Genomic DNA, 20,676 nt, shown 5'->3' on the forward strand with positions numbered 1-20,676 from the left:
TTAGATCCCACATGCCACAACTAAAGAGCTTGCATGCCATAATGAAGATCCTGAGTGCCTTACCTCAGACCCTGGAGGCAACCAAATAAGTAAACATTTGGAAAAAAAAGTACTGTTTTGTGTACTTGAAATTTGCTATGAGAGTAGATCTTTATTGTTCTAACAACAACAAAAAAAAGGAAAGGTAACTATGTAAGGTGATAGATACATTGTTAACTTGGTTGTGTATACATACATCAATATATACATATATCAAAATATCATTTTGTAAAAATATATACAAATTTTATTTGTCAAATATTCCTCAATAAAGAAGGGGAAAAAATGGAGTTATAGGCACAGTGTCCAACAAATAGTGACTGCTCAATAAGTGGTATCTATTACTTCCACTTGCCTGCTTGGATTTCCAAACTTGTTCCAGTGCCCTCTTGTTAGAATATCTTCTTGATTCTGACTGCTTTAACAGACTGATTCCTTTTATCTACTGCCAGCCTGGTCTGGACTTCCTTCCAGCATCTGCAATGATAATATCCCCCAGAATCTGCCCCATCTCAGTGCGCCCTGTCTAATAATTCCAGATCCCAGCTCCTTCCAGTCTGATTGTTCAACTCATGTTACTGAGAATGATAATGTTAATGGGTGCAGGCCTCACCACAGTCCAGGAATGAACATTCATTCCCGCTAATATTGATTAAGGCACAGTCCTGACTTCAGGAGCTCACAGATTACTATGGAGGGGCAAACAGGCAGTGACAGAATAGTGTGTCAGGTATTATAATAGAGGAAGTAGTAGGCACTATGATGGAAGAAATCCTCGAGCACAGAGCAAGGTCACCTAATCTAGACTGGAGGTCAGGAAAGGTTCAGTGGAGGAAATGACTTTTAAGGTCAGACTTGGATGAGCTGGAGTAGGTCAAGAAAAGGATGAGCTGGGCAGAGTGACCAGCTTGTCCAATAGCCTGAGAGGAATTGAAACCTACTCAGTGTAGCTAAGGGCTTTCCCAGTAGCTCAGTGGTAAAGAATCCACCTGCCAATGCAGGAGACACTGGTTCCATTCCCGGGTCAGAAAGATTCCCTGGAGGAAGAAATGGCAACCCACTCCAGTATTCTTGCCTGAAAAATCCCATGGACAGAGGAACCTGGAGGGCTACAGTCCATGGGGTTGAAAAGAGTCCGAAAAACTGAGTGAGTGAGCACAATGTAGCTAAAGAATGGAAGTAACCGGGAAATACCAAAGAGGAAGAGCCTGCGAGGCAGGTGAAGGCTGGTCAAAAAGAACCTTATAAACCAAATTAAGGGAGTTTGGATTTTAATCAGGCATGGAGCCTCATTAACGTGTTTTAAGGTGGTATTGGCATGTGTGGTGGTGGTGATGTTATATGATTTTATAGAATTGGTGATATAACTTTTCTTGGGAAAAGTGACATTGTGTTTTCAGATTCATACGCAGAGGAGATTCTAGACTTGTGGTCACAGGAATGCAGGGAACTACTTGGAGAAGCTGGGAAATAGAAATGAGAAAGGGAAGGGAGCTCAGGAGAAAGGCACCCAACAATATTTCTATTAATCTATAGACTACCTTCAAAAGGTCCTACCTCCTTCTTTCCTTCTCATGCCTAGATAATTGCAATAGCACCTTACCTAGTCTTCTAGCTGCTCTTCTCAACAAATGACTGGCAGTCTCAATTTTCTAAAGTGCCATGTCTAATATATCTATCATTCATAGAAACTTCCAGGGCTCCATGTTGTCTTGGAGACAAAGCCTGAATACTTCTGACTGGCACCTGAAGACACTTTGTAAACTGGCCCCAGATTGTCCCAACTTAGCTCTTCACTTCCTGGTCTGACTGGTCCTCCATAGCACCCTCACCCCAGGCTGGACCTTCCCACCTCTCTAATGTTGTTGGAACTTCTCCTGCTTGCCCCTTCCAGGCACTGCTCAGTGGCTCTTTAAAAAAAAAAAAAAAAACACAAAAAAACTATTCCACTATTAATAGAGAAATCACAATATATCCAAGAATCATTTAAAAACATCATTCACTTGTGAAGCTCACAATAAATTATTATCTACTTATACATACATTGTTTCAGTAGATTCTCAAAACTGAGTAGCATATTGATAATTTTTCCATTTTCAAATGTGGAAATTCAAGTTTTTAAAGGCCTAAATAGCTCTGACTAAAGATTCAGCAATACTACAATATATATAACGAACAAAAATGTTAATGGAATGTATGAGATCCTCTGATGGTTCTTTCTAATTTGCATTTTCAATTGAAGTATAATTGATTTACAATGTCATGTTAGTTTCAGGTGTATATCACAGTGATTCATTAATACATATATACATATACATAATCTATATTTGTATAGATTAATAAAAAATATTGAGTACAGTTCCTTGTGCTTTACAGTAGGTCATTGTTGTTATCTATTTTGTATATAGTAGTCTCAGTGGTTCTTCTATGAAAGTACTTTTCAATTCAGCAGGGCTGTTCCTGAAACACAAACAAAACTTTGTTGAAACTATGCAAGTACTGAAATGACACACAAGATCTCCTACCCAATCACATTAACTATTTTCAATTCTCAATTTCTTTCCAAGGTGTGTTTGTGTTTCTATTTTATATATACATACAAAAATACACATAAAAATACATATATAGCATATAGGGCTGCTATGTGTACATACAGTATGTACATAATCATGCTCTAGCCATCAGAATTCCATATTTTTGCAATCTTAGATTTTCTAATTTTTACGACTGCAGACATTCCACTACTGCCTATCAAGTGGAGATAATAATATTGCCCAACTTATGGGTTTACTCTGAGTATTAAACAACAAGTTAAAACAGAGACACTCAACCTTGACCATGTTGCAGAATCATACTTCTTTAATAAGAAGGCTTATTAAAATACTGTGTCTTAGGCCTTGGCCTCAGAAATCTGATTCAGTAGGACAGGGTGGGGGGCCTGAATTTGTATTCCAGGTGCTACTAGATCAAGGACCACACTTTGAAAAACCACTGAATTAGTATGTGTAAAGTGTTCAGAATAATGCCTTGCATAGAGTAAGCACTCAATGAAAACTGAAAGTGAAATTTAGTCACTCAGTTGTGTCCGACTCTTTGCAACCCCATGGACTGTAGCCCGCCGGGCTCCTCTGTTCACAGAATTCACCAGGCAAGAATACTGGAGGGAGTTGCCATTTCCTTCTCCAGGGGATCTTCCCAACCCAGGAATTGAACCTGGGTTGGGTTCAATGTCTCCTGCATTGCAGGCAGATTCTTTACTGGAATGGGTTGCCATTTCCTTCTCCAGGGGATCTTCCCAACCCAGGGATCAAACTCCTGCATTGCAGGCAAATTCTTGATGGTCTGAGCCACCAGGGAAGGATAAGCACTCAATAAATGGAGCTATTTGCTATTTCTGAGATAATATAAACTCCCCTAGTGGCTCAGATGATAAAGAATTTGCCTGCCAATGCAGGAGCCAAGGGTTTGATCCCCGGGTTGGTCAAGAAGATCCCCTGGAGAAGGAAATGGCAACCCACTCCAGTATTCTTGCCTGGAGAATTCCATGGAGAGAGGAACCTGGTGGACTACAGAGATAATATAAGAAATTTTACTTATTTGATATTTAGATTGCCTATAGTACTATAACATCTTTATTGAGACATAACTCATATACCATAAAATTCACCTTTTTACAGTGTACAATTCAGTTGTTTCAGTATATTCATAGTTTGGGAACCATCATCACTACCTAACTTTGGAACATTTTCATCACCTCAAAAAGAAACCCACTTCCATTAACAATCACACTCTAATCCTTTGCAGTTTTTTGAACTTATAATGTTTCTGTAAACATATATACATATGGTTTCTTTTTTTTTGGAAAGATTTTCTCAGAACAAATTCAAAGAAACAGATTTTTGAATCAATGAGTCTGCGTATTTTCATGTATAATTACTGATTGAGTCATGAAGTGCCCAGATAATTGGTTATTATTGGACATGGACATGGACAATTGGGTAATTGTCCATGATTTCAGACTATATTACAAAGCTATAGGAGTCCAAACAATATCATAATGGCACAAAAACAAACACATAGATCAATGGGACAGAATAGAGAGGCTAGAAATAAAGCCACACTTGTTTGGTCAATTAATTTACTACAATAGGGAAAGGATAGTGTCTTCAACAAATGGTGTTAATAAAACTAAACAGCTACACCCAAAAGAATGAAACTAGACTCTTACATTATACACAAAATAGCTCAAAATGGATTAAAGACTTGAAGGGAAGACGTGAAACCTTACAAATTTTAGAAGAAAACAGGCAGTAAGCTCCTTAACAACGGTCTTGACAAGGAAGTTTTTGAATCTGACAGCAAAAAATAAAGGCAACAAAACAAAAATAAACAAGTGGAGTTACAAGCTAAAAAGCTTTGGACAGCAAAGGAAGCCATCAACAAAATGAAAAGGAAACCTATAGAATGGGAGAAAATATTTGCTAATCATATATCTGATAAGGAGTTTACCCAAAATATTTAAAGAAATCAAACAACTTAATAACAAAAAATTACCTGATTAAAAAATGGGCTGAGGATCTGAATAGTTCACAAATTCATGTCAAAATGGAAAAATTTTCATAATACAAATCCTGATAAATGGTTTAAAAACTATTGGTTAATTGAGTAGGAGGAACTAAAGAGCCTATTGATGAAGGTGAAAAAGGAGAGTGAATTTGCAGGTGGGTGAGGTTCCTACTCCACACCACCCAGACCTGGGCTTCATCCTACTCAGGGTCTTGCTCAGGGCCAGGTGAGTGGAGACCTGTTTTGTTATCAGAATAAATGTCACCACAATTCAATTTTTTTAAAAAAAGAGAGTGAAAAAGCTGGCTTAAAACTCAACATTCAAAAAATGAAGATCATGGCGTCCAGTCCCATCACTTCATGGCAAATAGATGGGGAAGCAATGGGAAGCAGTGACAGACTTTACTTTCCTGGGCTCCAAAATCACTGCAGATGGTGACTGCAGCCATGAAATTAAAAGACACTTGCTCCTTGGAAGAAAAGCTGTGTTAAACCTAGACAGCGTATTAAAAAGCAAAGACATTACTTTGCTGACAAGGGTCCATATAGTCAAAGTAGTGGTTTTTCCAGTAGTCATGCATGGATGTGAGATTTGGACCATAAAGAAGACTGAGTGCTGAAGAATTGATACGTTTGAGCTGTGGTGTTGAAGAAGACTCTTGAGAGTCTCTTGGACTGCAAAGAGATCCAACCAGTCCATCCTAAAGGAAATCAGTACTGAATATTCATTGAAAGGACTGATGCTGAAGCTGAAACTCCAATATTTTGGCCATCTGATGTGAAGAGCCTACTTGTTGGAAAATACCTTGATGCTGGGAAACATTGAAGGCAGGAGAAGGGTACGACAGAGGACGAGATGGTTTGATGGCATCACCAACTCAATGGATATAAGTTAGGGCAAATTCCAGGAGATGGTGAAGGACAGGGAAACCAGGAATGCTGCAGTCCATGTGGTCACAAACAGTCAGACACAACTGAGCGACTGAACAACAACTCTCTTATTTATAGATGAAGAGTTCAGTTGAGTAGGCTATCAAGCACCTGAGCTTCCATTGTGCCTGAAACAGCAAATAAATGTTAGATGCAGAGGCAAGGGGACTGGATACTTAACTCCTGCCTTCTTTGGGAGTCCAGCAAAAGATTTGGAAACCAGAATTTTCCCACCCTAGTTGCCGAGAAATGGGAGTTATTAATTGTTTACTTTCAGAAGACTGCTCCAAGTCAGGAAATCTAATTTCTAGTCCTAGAGCAACTTGACAGTTGTGGGTAAAATTCAAGACCATTATTTCCTCTTGTAGTGCTTATTTCCCAAGGCAGATGATGCGCATACTTACTCAGTCGTGTTTGACACTTTGAGACCCCATGGACTATAGCCTTCCAGCTCCTCTGTCCGTGGAATTTTCCAGGCAAGAATACTGAGGTGGGTTGCCATTTCCACTTCCATCTCCAGGGAATCTCTCTGCCCCAGGAACAGAACCTGAGTGTCTTGCATTGACCAGTGGATTCTTTACCACTGCGCCACCCAGGAAGTCCTAGGCAGAGGACAGGAACAATTAATACCCAAACAGCTGACTTTACCAGACTGTAAAAACCAGGAGTGAGCTGACATATTTGAAAGTATTAAGATGAAAAAGTTGGCTTAAAACTCAACATTCAGAAAACTAAGATCCTGGCATCTGGTCCCATCACTTCATGGGAAATAGATGGGGAAACAGTGACAAACTTTATTTTGGGGGGCTCGAAAATCACTGCAGATGGTGACTGCAGCCATGAAATTAAAAGAGGCTTGCTCCTCAGAAAAAAAGCCATGACCAACCTAGACAGCTTATTAAAAAGCAGAGACATTACTTTGCCAACAAAGATCTGTTTAGTCAAAGCTATGGTTTTTCCAGTAGTCATGTATGGATGTGAGAGTTGGACCATAAAGAAGACTCAGCCTCAAAGAACTGATGCTTTTGAACTGTTGTGTTGGAGAAGACTCTTGAGAGTCCCTTGGACAGCAAGGAGATCAAACCAGTCAATCCTAAAGGAAATCAGTCCTCAATGTTCATTGGAAGGACTGATGCTGAAGCTGAAACTCCAATTCTTTGGCCACCTCAGGCAAAGGGCAGACTCACTTGAAAAGACCCTGATGTTGGGAAAGATTCAGGGCCGGAGGAGAAGGAGACGACAGAGGAAGAGATGGTTGGATGGCATCACCGACTCAATGGACATGAGTTTGGGTAAACTCTGGGAGTTGGTGATGGACAGGGAGGCCTGTTGTGCTGCAGTCCATGGGGTCACAAAGAGTCCGACACGACTGAGCAACTGAACTGAAGATAAGATGAGCAGCGCATAATGAAATACTACGTATGCACAAGCTGGGTTTGAATCTGTGTGACCAGAAGCAAGTCATGTAAATCTGAACTGGCTTCATCTGTCAAACGTCCTCCCCTTCACGTCCCCTAACTGGTAGAAGTCGGCAGCTGAGGGGGGCTTTATGCGTTGCCCCCAGGTGGTCACCATGCAGGTGAATGTGCTTATCTTCTGTGCCTAAATTCTGACTCTGGGCTTCACTGGCCCAACTCTCTTATTTGTAGATGAAAAGAGCTCAGAGGTCAAATGACTTCTCCAAGATCACACAAACGCCTTGGGGGTCTATGAAGAATCTACCGCGCCCTGCGTTGGACCACTAGCCTGGAATGGCGACTCCACAACGTGGCTACCTTCTCAGAGATAAGCTGAGGCCCGTCACCTAGCGGCAGGCACAGGTAACGCAAGGGAATTGTCTTGAAAGAGACTCCGGGTACTGCGGCAGCCAAGAGCCAATACGCTCTCAGTTCGCTCAGTTAACTCCTTTTTCCCATTGGACCTCTAAAAGTGTCAGTCAATCATCTGTCGAGTTTTTACTGGCTTAACTCCACCCATTCTACTCAATCTACTAATCATATGGTTCTTTCCGAGAGCATATTTAGATGGTTAAAGCTCCTCCTAAAGTCTGACGAGTTTAGCCTGTTCTTCTATTCCATTGGCTGGATCCGGCCCCTCCTCCCGTACATCCTGTTCGGAGCGGAAATGAGAGAGCCCCTCTTCCTATTGGTTTAGATTTGCAAGCGCGGTGATCTCTCAAGTCTACCCTGGCAACGTCCGCTCTCCGGAAGTACAGTTCCGGAAGGGGCAGGCTTTGTGAAGATGGCGGCTCCGGTGAGTTTCGTGTGTTTGTTTCCTTGGCTTAATATTGTGGACGTTTCCTTTCTCCTCGGTGCCTGGAGGCAAATTATTGGCGCGAGGGAAGGATGGTGATAAAAATAGCTTTACCGAGGCGTCCTCCCAGCCACAACCGTAGTAAGGAGACGGGACCGGAGTTTACGCTCCTTTCCAGTAACGTGAGAGGCTGGCCGGCCGTGAGGCGAGGCTGCATGGGCATCGGAGTGGGAAGGCAGGAAGTCTGGGCTGTTTGAAGGAGAGAGGGGACTTTTCCACCCCCACACCTTCCGTCTTATTATCCTGAGGAAAGAAATGACTTTTCTTTACTCTCCCTTCCACAGGAGGTGTTGGAGTCAGACCTGCCAAATGCTGTGGCACTTTTGAAAAACCTCCAGGAGCAGGTGAGTAATGCCACCCCTTTTGGAATAGATTAATTGCAAATCTTCTTTTACTTTTTGTGCCTCACCTCTAACTCTGGTGATTTGGGGCATGTGGTTTCTCTGGTGGCTCAGCGGTAAAGAACCTGCCTGCCAATGCAGGAGACGCAGGTTGGATCCCTGGGTAAAGAAGAGCCCCTGGAGAAGGAAATGGCAACCCACTCCTGTAGTCTTGTCTGGGAAATGCCATGGACAGAGGGTCCTTGTAGGCTACAGCCCATGGGGTCGCAAATAATTGGATAGGACATAGCGACTGAGTACGCATTTGAATGACCAGATACCTTACGAGCGGGATGATCTAATGAAAACCTTTTCAGGCAACAATTCAGAGTAATTTATTTCTGCACCCAAAAGAATATAGGAAACTTCAGGAAAAAAAGCATCTGAATCAATTTCCTTTATTCCTATAGATAAGGAAACCAATGATGAGAAAGGTGATGTGATTTGCCCTTTGGGTGCCCAGCTGATATATGGTTATATACTAATAGATCTCACATTGCAAGTACAACTGTAGAAAGCTGAAGTGCCCTCATGACCACTGTCCCAGTTCCCATCCCCTACCCCTAGTTTGGTAAGTCGATCTCTTTAACTTTAAGAAGAGGTTGAAAGTTTTTTCTACTTTTTGAAGAAGTATCAGAAACAGCCTCTCCTGTACTTTCCCAGAACTGAAAAGAAGATGATGGTGTACTTTAGGCAGTGTCTCAGATATCAGTATTTTTTAGGTGGCTTGTTTAGGTTTTGTCCTTCACAGCTCACAGAGATGACTTGATTGTATCCTGATCAGGGGTTTTATTTGGATTAATTTCAGGTGATGGCTGTCACGGCACAAGTGCAAACTCTGACCAAAAAGGTTCAAGCTAAAGCTTATCCTACAGAGAAGGTAAGACATAATTGAAGAGTAAGCATCCCTTGACTTAATATTCTCAACAGTTCTGTCCGTTGTAGACTTATTGAGTGTGTTGTATATCCTCAGTGCTGGAGCTTTGAAGATGAATAAGGTCCAGTTTCTGTGCTGAAGTCTAGCAGAGAAGGCAGGTGAAAGCAGTAGATATAAACAGTAGCGTCATGGTGAACGGCTGTGAAAACTGAGGAGTGAGATTACATGATCAGCAAGGAGCAAAGGGAGTTAGCATCTTAGAGGAGGTAGCAGGATTGTGAGGAATAAACAGGGGTCAGAGGGATGGAAAGAAATAGCATGTGCAAAAACACGAAGACCTAACGCGTGATGATATTCTGGAAAGGAGGTATGTCATATAGTGTGCTTTTTTGTACATTTTGTGTGTGTTTTGGGGGCAGCGCTAGAAAATATGACTGGGAAAGTAGTCACTCTACGAAAAGCCTTGTAGGCCAACTAAGGGGTTACTACTATATTCATTTAATCCAAAATTTTGCTAATTGGGGACATATTGCTTATTGTATATACTAAGAAAAAGTGTTGCTTGTTAATCTGTGACATACTAAGATACTGTTGATTTAAAGATGTATTCTGACTATGAAAATGATGTGTATCTTAAATACAGTGATTTTCAAATTAAGGTCTTGAAGTTTCCAAGGGATTATTGGGTGTAGGACAGTATCGAAGGACTCTCTGGATCAGTATAGAAGGAATGAGGGATCTCTGGATCCCTCATACCTGCTTGAACTGTGTTGCCTGTTTTATGTATTGAGTTTTTGTTCTAAGATATTATTTAAGCAGGACATTCCATAGGTCAGCAGAAGTATGGAAATCATTATAGTAGGTTAATAAAAGTCAGTGAAGGTTTTTAAAACACGAGATTTACAGCAGACTTGTGCTTTAGGAAGACAACTAAATGAATTTTTAATGTATCTTTTTGCCATTTCTTTCTCTTCATTCATTTTTGTTCTCTTCTTATTTTTAATCTTCGCTTCTTGTTTTGTTTTTGTCTTATACGCTTGTAACCCATACACTTGTAACTCATAAGCTTGACAATGCCCAAGCATGTCAAAAGATCCTGTTTCTCACATTCTTGGCTGTCTTTATTTTGGGTATAATGCTTTTATGCATTTTAATGCCTTTTTGAGATGAGCTGCTCATATGTATCTTAGATCACTATATATTTATTCATTGAACAGATATTTATTAACTTAGAGAATCAAAGACCTTTATTAGGTGTTTTATAGGCTACAAAGTATTTCCCATCTTATTTGAGTCTCATGTTACATATTATAGATGAGGAGACATAATTTACCCAATATTTGACTGTTGAATGACTAATTCAAGAGTTGAGCTCAGCTTGTCTGTCTTTAAATGCTTTGCTCGTCCTCCTTGTATCATGCTAGTGTTGACCTCAAGCATGTTGGTTTACGGATACTCAGGGCTTGGGTGTTGGAGTCAAACTGAGTTTGAATCCCAGCTCTACTCCTATTACTGTGTTATCTTGGGCAGAGATGATTTAACCTGTCTGAAGTAGGTCTTCCAAGGGCTGTGGAATTTTTCAGTTTTGTTTTATGCAGTCACAGTGACTTTTTTTTTTTTTTCTATAACTATACCTTAAGTCTGCTTACACAAGTTACTTTTTTATTTAAAAGAATGCACTTACAATTTATGATTAGCAAATCATAATACACCGTAATGTAATACACTTCTTTGGCGGTGGACTACCCTGTGCAGCATGTGGAATCTTAGTTCCCTGACCAGGGACTGAACCCGTGGCCCCTGCAGTGGAAACGCAGAGTCTTAATCACTGGACCACCAGGGAAGTCCCTATAATAATTTCTAATTGTTAGAAAGTTGAAAAGATACATAAAATCAAAAAGAAGAAAATTAAACATTAGTGTAATCACCATTCTGAGATAACCACTGGGGTACATTTAAAAATGTTGTGTGTTATAAAAGTAACATGTGCTTGATGGAAAATCAGTTTTTTAGTACTCTCCATTTCTTCCTTTTGCTCATCTTCGTTCCCAGGGGTAGCAGTTGCTAATTGTATTATCTTCATTTTTCTATACATGTAAAATATGTGTATCATACTTCTCCCCTCCTCAATTTGAACCACATTATTTACTCTTTCTACTTAGGTAGAAAGTGTGTTGACATAGAATTAAGTCCATGTCAGTATGTATAGAGATCATTGTTTTTACCTGTAATGTATAATTTCATCATATGGGGATAAAATCATATATTCACTGTGTGTGGTATATATTCACTGTAGGGAGTCAACAATTACTATAAAATCATAGTGACTGTTTTGGTTAAATTAATTTAAAATTCAGCCCTGTGTGGAGATATTTTTGATTGTCACAGCTTGAGGGGTGGGATCAGTGGTAGAGGTCAGGGCTGCTGTTGAACATCCTCTAGTCCTCCTCTGTTCATTGTAGATTGAACAGTGCTCCACAGCAAAGAATTATCTATCCTCAAATAGCAGTAGCCCTTGAGTTTGAGAAACCTTGCTATAGTGATCTTGGGGTATACTTTATTGATTTTCCTGCTCTTCCTGTCTTCCATAATTTTGTGAGCTTTGCTTCTGTCATGTTAGCATAATTTTCTCTGTGGCCGTTTTAGGTATAGCCACTTCCTTGAGACTACTCTAGATACCTTACGTGAACTGCTTGGAAAAAACCTGAACTTGGAAAAAATTATCCAGTTTTCCCTAGGCTCTCTCTCATTCTCTGGTTAAAACTGAATTTGCTTCTTATGATTCAACTCAGGGTCTCAGCCTTTTGGAAGTAAAAGATCAGCTGTTGCTCATGTACCTCATGGATTTGAGCCATCTCATCCTGGAAAAAGCCTCGGGAGGTTCTCTTCAGGGACATCCTGCAGTTTTGAGACTGGTGGAGATTCGCACGGTACAAAGCATTTGGCATCTTACGGGCTCTAGGTTGCTAAATCCTGAACTCCAGAACTGTGACATGATCACTTTCATTTAAGTGGGTGTTCTCATGTTCCCTGGGTCGGGAAGATCCCCTAGAGAAGGGAGTAGCAACCCACTCCAGTATTCTTGCCTAGAGAATTCCATGAACAGAGTAACCTGATGAGCTACAGTCCATGGGATCACAAAGAGTCAGACAGGACTGAGCAACTAACACTTTTATTTTTTTTCATTTTTCTCATGTTTAATGAGGAAACCAAATGGAGAAAAAGCATTTTTGTTTTCATTTGCTCTACTTTTTGCATATTTTAGGGGCTTTATCTGGAAGCTTAAAATAGAAACTTTTGGTATGTGCTTATTTAGGGGAAGGACATGTAATGGTATTTAACCACATTTTAGGTTTTGGAAAAGCTTCGTCCTTTGGACCAAAAACTGAAGTATCAGATTGACAAACTGGTCAAGACTGCAGTGACAGGCAGCCTCAGTAAGTAGGGGAAACTGTAAGGTTTTCTGGGGACCATTCAAAAAGTTCCAAGTCTTTTAAAATCTCTTGAGTCTTTTATTGTAGGTGAGAATGACCCACTCCGTTTTAAGCCTCATCCCAGCAATATGATGAGCAAGGTAAGAGGCTGCAGTACGCTGGTTTTCCTGAGGGACCTAAACCTGGGTGAACCTTGTGGTGCTCCTGGACCTCCTGGGATTTCTCTTATTACTGTTGAGTACTTAGGTACTCCTGTACCTAAGAGTGTTGAATGTGAGATTCCCCTTTCTCCCTCTGGTTTGTATTCCCACTTTCCTAGGTACTTCAGCTTTCGATTTCCTTGTCACTTATTTGACTGACTCTTCCTAAGTTTGTGGACATTATGTTCCTCTTGTAGTTGAGCTCTGAGGATGAGGAGGAAGATGAAACAGAGGAAGGCCAGTCTGGGGCTTCAGGGAAGAAATCGGGAAAAGGAACAGCTAAGAAATACGTCCCACCACGCTTGGTCCCAGTGCATTATGGTATGAACTGTGACTGCTGCTTCCTCTGTGTGAATTGTGTTTCTCTTCTCTGTTCTGGGATAACCCTTGCTGATTTTTAATCACACAGATGAAACAGAAGCTGAGCGGGAGAAGAAGTGCCTAGAACGAGCCAAGAGACGGGCGTTGAGCAGCTCTGTCATTCGTGAGCTAAAGGAGCAGTACTCAGATGCTCCAGAGGAAATCCGAGATGCTCGGCATCCTCATGTTACTCGCCAGAGTCAGGAGGACCAACACAGGTGCAGTTAGAAGTTGTTTCTACGCTGTAGGGACTTGTCCTTTTGTTTTGAATGAATATGATTAATCTGATTCCAAGAGAACCCATGTTATCTAGGAAATGGAGTACTAAACTTGGGTTAATGATTTCTAAGAATTAGAGTTTTGAAGTACAGAATGGGGACTGGGGGGAAAATGTTCCCCCCCAAGCTGTTCAAGCTGAGCAAATGCTCCATGGAGAAAAAAATATGCATTGCCACTGACTAAGGCTTTAAAGTTCTGTTTCACTATCCCTGCTCTTTATTTTGTGAAGAAAGCAAGAAAATCAGGTTCTTAGATAAGTTCAGGGAAGAAAAGTAGAAAAGCAATTGTTGAACACAGATTTGTCAACTCTGCCTAGGTGTCAATCTCTACAGTCGATAGATTTCAGTGAGAAGGTCCGTGTAGGGGATCCTATTTATGAAGCTGGAATACAAAGAATTTTATATAATAATTGAAATATTCCTGTGGATGGGCTGTGAGTTCATTTCTGGGGGGGGGAGGGAAGTTTTAGCACAAAGAGCATTTCTTTGAACATTGAGTACTGAGCATATAGTATCACCTCACCAAATACTATAGTGACTAGCTCTGAAATTTCTTGAGAACTGTCTATATGATGGCTGAGTAAACACCTGGGCCAGGTTCTTGGCTGCAGTTTTCTACCTCAGTGAACTGAGTATGCTGGAAGCTGTCTGTGTTTCTTTTCAGGATTAACTATGAGGAGAGCATGATGGTGCGTTTAAGTGTCAGCAAGCGGGAGAAAGGACGGCGGAAACGAGCAAATGTCATGAGCTCACAGCTTCATTCCCTCACGCACTTCGGTGACATCAGTGCTCTGACAGGAGGAACCCCTCATCTTGACGAGGTGAGGTGCAGATCCAGTGGTGGGAGGTGACCTTCATGCTCACAGCTAAGTGTATGTGGGCTTATTACCACGAGGAACCTGGAAAGGGACACTAGTACTTGAAAGCACACAGCCATTCCTTCCCTTCTCCGTGCATCTCCAGGATCAAAATCCTACTAAGAAGCGGAAGAAGATACCTAAGAAAGGTCGGAAGAAGAAAGGTTAGTGAATGGCTCAGACTTGGGTGATCAAGTGCAGCATGGGCTTTATAAATTGGTATATATTATACCAGCTCTAGATTTGCCATTCTAGTTCTTACAAACCTCTATAGTATCTCTTCCATACTGGGCATTAATCTCTTTAGATGTAGGCCTTTATTTTTTTCTTTTCCAAGGTGAAAATCAGTAAATTCACAAAAGAGACTTCTGGATTCTCTTTCTGAAGTCCCCATAGCTCCTGTGCAGGCTTGCTTACGAAAATATAAAAGCATCACTTGAAGGAACCGTTACCTAATGTCAGTTTCCTTCCTACTTCTAGTCTTTTTTTCCTGGGAGGATACAGAGTACTGCTGGGGGGACCCCATTCCTAAGGAGCCCTTTTCTCTAGATGGTCTTTTTTTCTCTCTCTTCAGTTTTTCCCAACTGTCCTTTGCCTCATTCTTGGTTTCCCTTCCTTTCAGGTTTTCGGAGGCGGCGGTGATTATGGTTGTACATACTTAATTTATTTTTGTCATCCGGGATACTTCTAATTTCATTGTATGTAGGTTTTTTCTTTGGAATTAATCATTTACTCCAGACATGTGGAAAGATCTGTATTAATAAAATTGATTTTACTTAACGAATTGAAGCCCCTTTTGCACATGTATTATATGACTGGAATCACTGGGTGTGGGTATTTTTGGTGAGAGCGTGATGGAAAAGGGAAAGAGATTTTGGGGGGAATAAGAAAGTTTGGCTTTATATGGTTTTCTTTGATAGTTTCCCCAGAAATGAGAAATTGGCTATTTAGTCAAAAAGTATTGAGATATTAGAGTAGTGTTAATACATTCTTTTCACCGCCATGTTGCCCCAAGTTCCTGTATGATTTATTGTAATGATAATACAGATAATCTGAAATATATGTACATTTTAAGATTTATTATGTATCTTACGGGAATCCCCAGGTGGCTCAGTGGTAAAGAATCCGCCTGCCAATGCAGGAAATATGGGTTCAATCCCTGCATCAGGAAAGATCCCCTGGAGGAGGAAATGGCAACCCGCTCCAGTATCTTTGCCTGAGAAATTCCACGGACAGAGAAACGGGCACAGTCCATGGGGTGGTAAAGAGTCTGTCATGACTGTGCACTCAGGCAGTGTATCTTATTGACCACCAGATGGCATTAGTGGTTCAGAAAAACCTTTGTTTTTCACTGTAATCGAATACTATTAAATGGAACCTTTTTCTCATTACCAAGAGTTATTCTTGTCTCCACTTCTCTGAATGTTTTTCTTTTCTCTAAAACAGCATGGAAATAGGGCAGTCCTTAGGTCCGTTATTGAGAGAGTGTATCTAGAGAAAATAGAGTGAATAAGAGGAGTGTAAAGAATCAGTATAGTCTTACGGTTTTCTGACTTGTTGATGCTCCTTCAACAAAGGCTTCAGTTACCAGTTAGTAAAGCCCAGTCCTTTTACAAAGACCTTGTGAAATGCCAACAAGCAGACAGGCAGAAAACTCCTACAGACCAAAAGAATGAAATCCTGCAGACATCAGCCCAAGTCAGGAGACTGGTAGAAGTTACATATCTGAGATGTTATATTCGATTCAAAGAATGACTTCTGTTAGTGAGAGATCCCTCTGGCCTTGGATAATACAGAAAATGAAAAGAGGAATGGGAAGGGAGTTGAGCCTATAGAAATAATTCCTTGGAATTAATGATGTGTCATGGAGAGGGATATAATTTGGATCACTATGTCACTAAAACCTTGTTGATTCTAAGTCCTATGAATTTGGACTTACATTGGTCTGCCCAATTGGGGCAGGGTTTGCTTTCAGTCAGCTGTAGCTTGGTAGAAAGTGGTTAAGAGAGACAGTCTAGTACTGTCTTCTGTTAACTCTGTGATCTTCTGCAAAGACTTGACATCTCTGGCCTTTAGTTTCCCTCAGTTGAAAAATAAATGTATTAGACTGAATCTGAGATTTCCTGCAAACCAAGGAGCCTAGAGCAGTTTCTTATGGATACCAAGATGCACTTACTGCTGGGGTCTCTGACTTAGTCCCTGGCAGGTCTGAGCAAGTCTGATGTGCTCAGAGCCTGCCTTTTTCCTTTCTGGCTGAACTAACTGGACAAGAGTTAGGACCACTACATTCTCTTTTAGGACTAGCTATTGCATTTGCTTCTAATTTGTTAAGATTTTTGGATTGTGGGATCTACCAAGGGAAAGGAGGTGCTCTTTTTTTTTTGTTTGTTTGTTTTTTAAGGTCAGTCTTTGTGTTATATAGTGAACTGAGTGTTTTATACTTAATCCTTATAAAACATGTCATCATAATGAGACAACTGAGACACTTGGGTTATTTGTCCAAGGTTATGTTGCTAATGAGCCAGTGTTTTGGTAAATAGAGGAGAAGCGTGGCCAAGTGTCCTGGGTTTATGAACGTCTTCAGGGTTTTGTTTTTCTTCTTTTTTCCTTAAAAGGGGGAGGGGCAGGTAGTTTATGACCTCTAGCTTTCTCCTCCTTACTGTACCATTTCTATTCAAGACCTTGCCTTCAAAGAAATCACAAGTTCCAGACACTATTCTGGCCTTTTTGTATTACAGGAGTGAACTGAACACACAGAAATCCCTGCCTTTGTGGATCTTATATTAATTCAATCCAGTCTTTAATCTCAGGAAATCTTGTTATCCCTGGCCTTCTAGATGACAGGCGCTATTTGAAAGAGGTTTCCAACCAAAAACTTGAGTAATTTCCGACAATATTTTCACTAGAGTTATCAAACAATGTTTAAAGTACATTGTTGACAAAATTTTTCGTGGAATCTCGCCCTGTAAAACAGACATAATTGAGGTTCCTTTGAAGTGGGAATGAGGGGTACTAGAGCTTCGTGTTCTCATGGCCCACTTCTCCCACGATTTCTGGGGAGCTCCTAGGAGCCTTTAGAACTCCGTACCATGTAGTTTCAAAATCACTTTTATAGTAGTATGGCAAGGAAGCTAAGAATTAAGATTTTTGGGTTTCTTTATGGCTATCATTTGCTTTTCTTTTTCCCCTTCTTCCTATTCAGATTTAGTTCTCTGGTCAGACCACATGAATGTCAGATCTCATCAGTGCAAAGAATGCATCACTCCAGCATTCACTAAGTGAGGTGTATCATCAGTGCACATGAGCACTTGTTCAGTTTTATCATGTGGTGTCTGTTAAAAATGTGAAGGATCCTTCCTCCCTAGAAGCACAGCAGATGCCACTGATCACATCTCTCTCCCCTCCCTCTGCAGACCTTTTGCATTCTCTCATTCTTTCCACCCTATCTCCCATCCGACCTCCAGGTCTCTTTGGTTGGGGGGTGGGGGGGCTTTCCTTCTCAGTGCTTGGTTTCTCCCTGGGGGTCTCTAATGATAGTTGGAATTTCAGGGCAGTGCTGGGTGGAAACAGCTGAGGGAGTTCATTGCCCCCATGGAGGGAGCGGTACTCCAGCAAGAGAAAACTCTTTCTCCAGTTCTGATAAATACTTTAGCATCTCTGCCTTAGTATTGTCATCTGAAGGGGAGGGAAGAGGGTTTGATCAAGGCCTGTTTTTGCCTCTAAAGCTTTGTTTTGTAATGATTTTATGAGGGCTTGGGAAATGTCTTTCAGGAGTATGCAGCAGTCTTAATGAATACCTTACTAGTAGAATAACATGTTTATGAGGACTCCATAACATCGTTTTTCAGCACCATGGAGAGCTCAAGCCTTTTTGCCTTGGGTTGGTGGAAGGTACAGAGCTGAACCAATCCACTGAGCTGCTTGGTGTAGACCTGCCCTTTTGCATAGCCCAGTTTATCTGTTCAATCTCCAGTTCTGATTGGTATGGATTCAGTGAGAGGCAGCAGCATTCCTGAGTGTCCCCATACTCCCTGCAATCTATTAGGTGTGTAAACCTCAGATTCATGTTGAGACTTACCCAAGGATTTGTCTAACTTGATAGTGGCATATGAATGAAATCCTGCCTTCTACTCTATTGGTAACATAATTCATATTGTGATACACAGGGTTTTTTAACAGCCCTTGAGAAAAACTCTCACCCCTACTTTTCTTTGCTTCCAGACCCCTGAGGAGACTTGAAGTTGCTTTTCATTCCTTGGGTTTGGGCTTTTTTTCTGCCTCTGCATGGAGAAAGGCATCATTACTCTGGCTCTCTGCCCAGTCTCGCTTTTGTATTTCTTTGATCTCATTGTTCAGAGGGTCTCAGAGAAGCCCCAAGAGCCATGCCTTTGCATGTTTAAGCTATTGATGCTTTTGAAATAACAGAGCGCCACTGTGTAAGAAGTGTATTAAAGGTCTATCTTGAACAAATTTGGGTCAATAGGTGGCAGTAGTCTACCTAGTCCCGAGGCCCTGACACCCCCTGAGCACATTTGATGGCCATTATATTTAAGGTTGTGAGAAAGGAGGTCACATTGAAATAAAAATGGGGAGAAAAGCAATCCCTTTTGGTGGGATCTGGGAAAGGCTGAAATGTACAGGCTTACTTCTGTGGGGTGTTGTGTATCAGCTGTGAAGGGCACTGGTAGGAAAGAGCTGGGCCTCAGATTAGGAGTGTGAGGTGGGTACTAGGGCGTCTCAGAGCTAGAGTGAGACTGTGTTCAGTGAGAACTCGTGCTAAAAGGACTGAGTCTAGGGCTAGGGGAGTAGGGAGGGAGAGGTGGAGGAGGGAGGGGCAGAGCTGTGCGAAGGGACCACAGAAAGGGTGGGCTCTGATGGGGAGGACTGCGGGGGAGGGGGGGGGCGGGGGAGGGGGGGCAGCAATCCTGAGCCCACGTCGTGGGGGAGGGGCGGGGAGCTACTGGTCGGTGCTTCCGCTGCATTGGCTCCCCTCCCCCACCCTTCCCGAGGAGCCAGAGCAATGCTGGCAAATCTGTCTTTATGTATTTATTATTATTAAAAATATGAAGGATCCTTCCTCCCTGAAAGCACAACAGATCACGTTTTCTCTCTCCCCTCCCTCTGCAGAGCTTTTGCATTCTCTCTCATTCTCTTCCACCCTTGCCCGGTCCCCCACCCCACCCCAGGCCTGTTCGGTGGGGGACCCTTCCCTTCCCTTCTCAGAGCTCAGTGGTCCCTGCGGGTTTCTAATGACGGTTGGGAGTTTCTGGGCAGCGCTGGGAGGAAGCAGCTGAGTGAGGGGCGGCCAGTGCCCCAGGGAGGGAGCTGCACTCCAGCCTCTAGTGGGGAAAAGAAGTCACTTGGAAATAAAGAGAAAACCCTTTCTCCCGCTAATGAAGGGAGAAGCAGGTGCACACGCTGCCTTCAGTACCTGGCATTCCTCCTCCTCCTCACCCTTCTCTTGTCTACTGTTTGAATTCTGAGAGGGAAACCTCCTTGGAATGGAAAAAGCCAGGAGTTCTCTGTCTGTGCCCACCGCCCCCCACACCCGCCCGCCCCTTGTTAAATCCCTGTCTTCCCAGGAGAGCCGCATAGAATGTATTCTTGTAGCCGACGTGTTGTGTTACTGAGAGGCTTGAAGGGCAGAAGCCATGGCTTCTCCCGCCCCACCTGCACCCCAGGCTCGCGCGTCCAGGCGGGGGGCCTCTTTTGTTGCTGTCTGTAGCCCTCCGCCATGCCCATAGGTGGTGCTGCTGTTGCTCTGCATGGAGGGGCCTCCCCACCCACGGCGCCCTCCCCCTTCCCCCAGCTCTCTACTGCCTGATTGTTATTCCACCAGCGTCTCCTCTACTGTTCCCTTCCTCAAATTAATTTTGTGGCGCTCTTTTTTCCGCAGTGCCATCTTCTTCCCCTCCCCCCCCAAACTCCCTTGCTTTCTCTGTCTCTATCTCTCTCTCTTTCTGTCTGTCTGCAGGATTTTCATCTCATTCCCCCATCTCAGACCACACTTCCTTACTCCCTTTATTTCTCTTTATCTCTTCTGCCCTTGGGCATCTTTCAGAGGACTCTCCTAATGAAAAGGGGCCATAGTGAGGGTGGGTTAGAAAAGGGCAGCGTCGAGGAGCTCATGGGTCAGTGTTGAGGGCCAGGTCAGGGGAGGGCCAGAGAATGCATGGGAAAGGGGAAGGAAAGATGCCCTGTGCTGTTCAGATCTGTTCAGGGCCTGGATTTTAAATAGAGTTCACCTGACAAGGGACACTGTATTATCTGAATCTATAAAGTTTAGTTCCACGTGCTGGGAAAAGGAGATGGGGAGTCATACGAATCAGATTATAAGGGCTTCATCCAAAAACTTTTGGTTTAGATGGCTAAGGATAGCTGTGTGTTTGTTATCCTATATTTTATAGAATCTGGGGAAAAGCTACGCCCTAAAACCTGTTCT

General features: G+C 42.2%; 1 protein-coding gene across 1 annotated transcript; it reads left to right on the plus strand.

Moving 5' to 3' along the window:
* The first annotated feature begins 7,699 nt into the window (after nt 1-7,699).
* On the plus strand, nt 7,700-15,018 carry NGDN (neuroguidin). Its single transcript, XM_061157816.1, has 11 exons — nt 7,700-7,788; nt 8,133-8,192; nt 9,037-9,108; nt 11,898-12,035; nt 12,458-12,542; nt 12,627-12,679; nt 12,937-13,060; nt 13,149-13,317; nt 14,042-14,198; nt 14,341-14,398; nt 14,857-15,018. Exons 1-11 carry the CDS (start codon nt 7,777-7,779, stop codon nt 14,874-14,876), a joined length of 948 nt encoding a protein of 315 aa, XP_061013799.1. The 5' UTR covers nt 7,700-7,776; the 3' UTR covers nt 14,877-15,018.
* The last annotated feature ends 5,658 nt before the right edge of the window (nt 15,019-20,676 follow it).

Source organism: Dama dama, chromosome 12, assembly GCF_033118175.1.
Source record: "Dama dama isolate Ldn47 chromosome 12, ASM3311817v1, whole genome shotgun sequence".
NCBI classification, from domain to species: domain Eukaryota; kingdom Metazoa; phylum Chordata; class Mammalia; order Artiodactyla; family Cervidae; genus Dama; species Dama dama.

Excerpts from the sequence above, each read along its gene's own strand:
- NGDN (XM_061157816.1), top strand. Across the intron at positions 12,036-12,457 it reads GACTGGTGGAGATTCGCACG|GTTTTGGAAAAGCTTCGTCC; the intron begins GTACAAAGCATT and ends ACCACATTTTAG. Across the intron at positions 13,318-14,041 it reads AGTCAGGAGGACCAACACAG|GATTAACTATGAGGAGAGCA; the intron begins GTGCAGTTAGAA and ends GTTTCTTTTCAG.